This window comes from Staurois parvus, unplaced genomic scaffold, assembly GCF_062004578.1.
Source record: "Staurois parvus isolate SC_StPar_1 unplaced genomic scaffold, SC_StPar_1.0 ptg000131l, whole genome shotgun sequence".
Classification (NCBI taxonomy): Eukaryota; Metazoa; Chordata; class Amphibia; order Anura; family Ranidae; genus Staurois; species Staurois parvus.
This window is the reverse complement of record NW_028317927.1, coordinates 13,808,796-13,814,795: the sequence shown is the minus strand read 5'-3', so window position 1 is coordinate 13,814,795 and position 6,000 is coordinate 13,808,796. Positions and strand designations below refer to the sequence as shown.

The following is a 6,000-nucleotide window of genomic DNA, read 5'->3' as shown; positions in this document are numbered from 1 at the left end:
CCCAGCCACAGAGATGTGAACCTAGCCTAAGAAGAGGGGGGCTGTGATATGAAGGATCTGAGTCATCGCACAAGCATGCAATTCGGACCTCTGCTGGAAGAGTACTTTACTGACTGAACCTCCAAGAACTTTAATTCACTATTCTTGCTGTAGATGAGACACATTAAAACTCAGGATCTAAGTACAAGACAGCCTGTGCGCCCACACAAGTAAAAAAGTTTTTATTCTTTGCCAAGGAAGGTTAGCATATGTGATGGTAGCCAAATGGGTAAACAATGACAGCTGTGAGCTTGTTTTACATTTTAGTGACTGGCCTTGCTTAGTACTCGAGCCACCTAATTGCCTTTGCAGTGTTTGCAATCAGTGCTCCCTCTCTGATCTTGTAGTCCTGGTCATATTGCTTAACTTGCTTCCTATACATATAGAAACACTGCAGCCAACTTCAGAAAGCTAAGTAGGGAGATATCAATGAACTCTCGTTAATCTACAGTATATCCCATGCACTGATTGCAGTGTCTTTTGTCATATAGATGATCACATCTTGAAAAATTGAAAACGCAATTTTTTTTATTCTACAGGATCTTGACATTCAAGAAAACTTGGGTCCTTAATAGATTTCCAAGTACCTAATATGCATTTCATGTCACATGTGGAAAATATAAAATGGGGCCAATATTACGCAAGTTAAAATGAGTTGTTTAAAGGGTTTTCCACTTTCTACAAAAGGGTTACAGCTCCCTGTAACACGTTGGCTGATGATCATTAGTAGTCTTCTCCCCCACCACTCTCCCAGTGATCATTACTGTACATTAGAGTCAGACCAGGAAGATTCAGAGTACTCTCTGCACAACCTAATGGTTAAGAAAATGTTTGTTTTAAGTTTTTTTTTTTTTTTAGGATGGAAGAACGATGAATTCATTTTACAATCCTAATAAATAATTCCCTCTTATTTTGGAATTGTGATGAATCAGAGATATTTGACTGCCTTTTAATTCAAGACCACATTTACTTATCGTGTAAAATAGAATACTCACAATCTTTCTAAATGCAGGAATGGAGGAAAGTTATTGACAAAGGTGCCTTGGGTGAAAACACTGATAAATTGAGTGATTTGGGCCACACAGTGATTTGGTGCAATAGTTTCCCATAAATAAACTTCCATTTCATATAGCTGCATCAATGAGGATAGCATTAAAGTAGTGTCTGGGCTCTGTGCCAATCTCCTGTTAAAATAAGATTAGTGTATTAAGACTGTTTCGAAATTTGTGAAAAACACAACAGCTCAATATGAAGGTATATTGGTGATAAGTAATATTGGTGACATAAAAGCTGAATATAGACTGTTCCCTAGTTAGCTATCTATCATGGATGCACATTAACACATAGCTTCCTTTAGTTAAAGAAAGATGTGAACACAATGTGACACTTAAGTACCACTTGTTTGAACATTGACGCATATTATATATGTTTATAATCTGCCTGTACAATACTAAGGTATACAGAGAGAAAGTGAGATGTAATCTCTCAAGACCTCATCTGGAATATGCAGTTCAGTTTTGGGCACCAATTCACAAAAAGGGTATCAGAGAAATGGAAAAAGTGCAGAGAAGGGCAACTAAACTGATAGGAGGCATGGAGGAGTTCTGCTATGAGGGAAGACTAGAGGAACTGAATGTATTCTCTCTTGAGAAGAGGCAATTAAGCAGGGCGGGGATATGATCCACATTTATTAATACATAAGTGATCCACATAGTGAACTTGGTGTGGAGTTATTCATTTTCAGGCTATAACAAAGGACAAGGGGACACTTTAAAATGTGAAATAGACTCTCTAAAGAACTAGTTCTGACCAGCTCAGTAGATTGTTTTTTAAAAAAGAGCTGGAAACATTCCTAAATGCACAAAATATAACTGGATAATAAAATCTTTAGGTAATAACACCGGGTTAGTTGAATCGGGGAATATCCCATTGCCTCATGGGTGGGGGATCAGTAAGGATTGTTTTCCCCAATTCGAGCATATTGGATCATTCTGTATTGTTTTTTGCCTTCCTCTGGATCAACTGTGGGTATATGATTGTATATGGATGAATTCTAAATTGTTTTCCTTTTGGCTGAACTAGATGGAATTGTGTCTTTTTTCAAGATTTTTTTTCAAAAGTTGTTTTCTACTTTCATTATGCAGAATTCAGATACAAAAGACAGAGGGAAATCCAAAAGGTCATCAGTGGGTAATATTGCAAAGCACAAGGTAAGCAGTAAACAGACCATACATGATACAGTAAGGTGTATTGATACTATAAATTGTAAGGACATGAATCTATAAACAAATGCTTTTCATTTAAAACCTACTGGCAATCCGAATATATAGTTATTTACTAAAGAGGGCACAACCATGAATATAGCTGCAGCACTGGCAACAACAGTAAATAAAGTATGGGGATGGATTTTGATCAAAATATCTGGGGTTTTAGGAAAATACATATTTTCAGTGACTTGTGTGAATGAAGGCAATACAATTTGTGATCACCATAAAGGAACATTGTGCAGGTAGTATGTATTGTACCTTCACACACTGCTACAGTCAAAACCTTTTTCTTATTTTTATGATAGAACAGGGAAGGTAGAATCTTTGTTGGGTTTTAAAACTGTCCCCATTTGGAAGATCTCCGTTCACTTTCTTTCCTGGTGACCATTGTTTCTGGGACAGAAAGTGAGAGGATCCCCCCACTGGGATACAGGCATTAGGTTCGAGCCCCTCCCCACTCTACCCCTGCAAAAAAAATAAAAATAAAACAAAGTTGGTTTTGGTTGTGATATTTGTTTTGGTGTATATACCGGTAAATGTTAATTTGGGTTTAGGCAGAACTTAAAAGAGACTATATTCATGATAATTTTTATCATAAACAATGAAAATGGGTGTGGTGTTCTGCATGACACTGTAACTAAAGGCAAAACATTTTTGATCATTTTGGATAGAGTAAGGGTGGGTTATAACTCCTATCAGTTTTTTTTTTGCCATCTATGTCCCATTAGGTAGATTTCCCTTCACTTTCTGTCCCATAGCCAGAACAGGAAGTGAGATGAAATCCCTCCAAAGTGAGGGAATCCCAGGGCCTTTAGTTACTCTTTAACACACATTGCAGATGTGTTCTATCATAATAAAGTATATATTTTGACATGGGAGATGAGAAAATGTAAAAAAAGAGTGAAAAGAATCCATTTTCTTGCACCCACACCTAAAACTTTACTGGCTAGGTCACAAATTTCACTATTAGTTACAATCAATAGCAAACTTTTAAATGCCCTTCCATAAGCAAAAAGATTATTTAGGTTTGGTCCTGTGTGCTCCGGCCTATGAATTGTACTTTTATCTTTTATTGTGATTTCTTTTTCCCTAGTGTTAAAATAAACATTTTACAGTTTTCAAAGATGTATATAGCGTCAGTTTTTATTTTCATTGTAATGGATATGTATACTTATTGTACATTTACCATTAATATCTGTTTATGGTTTTTCCTGTAGCGAACCTCAAAATCCAGGTCAAAATCTTGCAGCACTGATGAAGAAGAAGATTCTTCTCCAAGGGAATCTGAAAAGATGAACAGGTCAGTATTAATGTTTGGAATCTCAGAATCCCTTGCAGTTCTGAGATCATGTACTTGCACCTGACTTACTTGCTCATGTTTTTAATAATGTATGTTACTCATTACCTATCATTAGGTCTTGACTGACCTTAGAAATTCAAGTATGATATTCAGCTTTGTCGTAAAAGCACAAAGCTTTATCTTCAGGGTGAATTATTAAAGATCCCACTGTTTTACAATGTCATCCTTCCATTAATTAAGACAAAGAGACACTAAGCTCATAATTGCTATTTACTTAGGAACTACCGTTACCACTTTATCTTTTTTATTTATATAGATTGTTTTTTGCTCCTATATTTTTTCATTGGCCATAGATAATGATTTCCTATAGATGTGCAGTAACAAAGGTTAAAAGAAATAGTGTTCCTGTGTGAGTTAAATGTATTTTGGAGCTGGTAAGTGCAGGCTATGATCCCCCCTGCTCAGTATGGTAAGATGACCTCTGGAATCTCTCTGGAGTCTTATGATTCACATTGCAGGTCAATTATTTCTTAATTATCAACTCACTGCAAAACAGCCAAATTAAGTAAACAGTATAGTGTTATCATTCTAACTGCTTTAGAATAGTCCCTATGTAACATTTTTGGGGGTACAAACTGGTAAATTGAGGGTAGAGAAACAAGGAGTCATAGGGGTTGGATTATTAAAGTATACTGTTCACTTTGCAAGGAAATTTTCCTTTAGCCTAGTGAGCATGGTGAAAGCATGCTTTGACAAGGAATATCCAATCTTGGGCGAGAGAATAAAATAGTAATAATAATTAAAAAAAAAACAAACAGTATTTTTGCTTGCACATGATTGGATGATGGAAGTCAAAAGAGCTTCACCCTTTTCACTTAACTAAGGAAAATTCTCTTGCAAAGTGAACAGCTTGAACAGCTTATTTGCCCAAGGTTTTATGCTACAATCTATAGCATAAGGAAGTCAGTAAATACAGATATGTATAATTTTGTTTAGTGTGAAATTGGCAGTACAGTAAGTGAGAACAATACCATAGAACAACCCACAGGCAATGCCCAGATATTTTACCTTTATAAACTTTAAACATGTTCACTTATATATTCCTCTATTGAAGCACACCAGATATATTATGAGAGGGATTTTGAAATATCTGGTTAGTTTGCCTTTATATAGTCAGTACTACTGAAATCCAATATGTATTTTATTCAGTGTAAGTTATGGTGCCATTGAAGTGGGTCAGAAAATTGCTTTCAGAATGCATGACATTTGGATAACACAAAAACTAAACCATGTTAATTTAACTGCTGTGCATTTTCACTGCATGAGCTTCTTAGAATATGACATATAATCATAATCTGTTTGCTGTATTTTGATATCCCGATTTCATTTCATATCACTTGTTCAGATGCATCTATAGCACTGTAATCATCATGCTTATTCAGGCTTTATTCAGCACATGCCTATTAAACCAATGTTCAGCTTTCAAAATTATATAAATGCAATTAATCAAAAATAATCCGTGTAAAAAACTAAAACGACCCCCCCCCCCAAAGAAAAAAAAACAATACACAAGCATACATTGCATCTGAATGTATTTCCTGATTGAGCACCTGGTAATTTTAAAGTACATAATAGAAGGCATGAAGGTGAACTACCACAATGTATTTTAAGACATATTAGGGGCTGAAGCAGATCTCCAGGTTAACAGGAATATGCTGAGCTGTCCACAACAATGTCTTCTTTGAGTATGTGTTGTCCAGTTGAGTATTGCATTGCACTGGCTCTACTGAGGGGGTGGAGAGGAGGAGATCAGAATTTAGATATTAAGCACAGAAAACTATATTTGTTTGTATTTCTACGATGGCAAAATGTCCATGGATCTGCTGATCATTTTACCTTTTTCCCTTTTAGTACTTTCAAATGCGCAGCAACTTTTTAAGGCTTTAGATGGCATGTAATTTATGTTGGTGAGCTTTATTAAAGGGCAAAACACCTTCAGATGCTATATATATATCTATTTATACAGTATATATATATATATATAAAATATACACACTATATTGCCAAAAGTACTTGGACGCCTGCCTTTACATGCACATGAACTTTGATGGCATCCCAGTCTTAGTCTGTAGGGTTCAATATTGAGTTGTCCCACCTTTTGCAGCTATAACAGCTTCAACACTTCTGGGAAGGCTGTCCACAAGGTTTAGGAGTGTGTCTATGGGAATGTTTGACCATTCTTTCAGAAGCACATTTGTGAGGTCAGGCACTGATGTTGGATGAGAAGGCCTGGCTCGCAGTCTCTGCTCTAATTCATCCCAAAGGTGTTCTATGTGGTTGAGATCAGGACTATGTGCAGGCCAGTCAAGTTCCCCCACCTCAAACTCGCTCATC

At 36.2% G+C, this 6,000-nt stretch overlaps 1 protein-coding gene across 1 annotated transcript in view; it reads left to right on the top strand.

Moving 5' to 3' along the window:
- Positions 1-2,183: 2,183 nt before the first annotated feature.
- LOC149466410 (1-phosphatidylinositol 4,5-bisphosphate phosphodiesterase eta-1-like) overlaps positions 2,184-6,000 on the top strand; it is a gene marked incomplete at its 5' end in the record, with an annotated part of 52,384 nt that continues 48,567 nt past the window's right edge. The window contains 2 exons of the mRNA XM_089672644.1: positions 2,184-2,249; positions 3,524-3,606. Coding sequence (XP_089528770.1) covers positions 2,184-2,249; positions 3,524-3,606 — 149 coding nt within the window. The remainder of the gene's footprint in view (positions 2,250-3,523; positions 3,607-6,000) is intronic.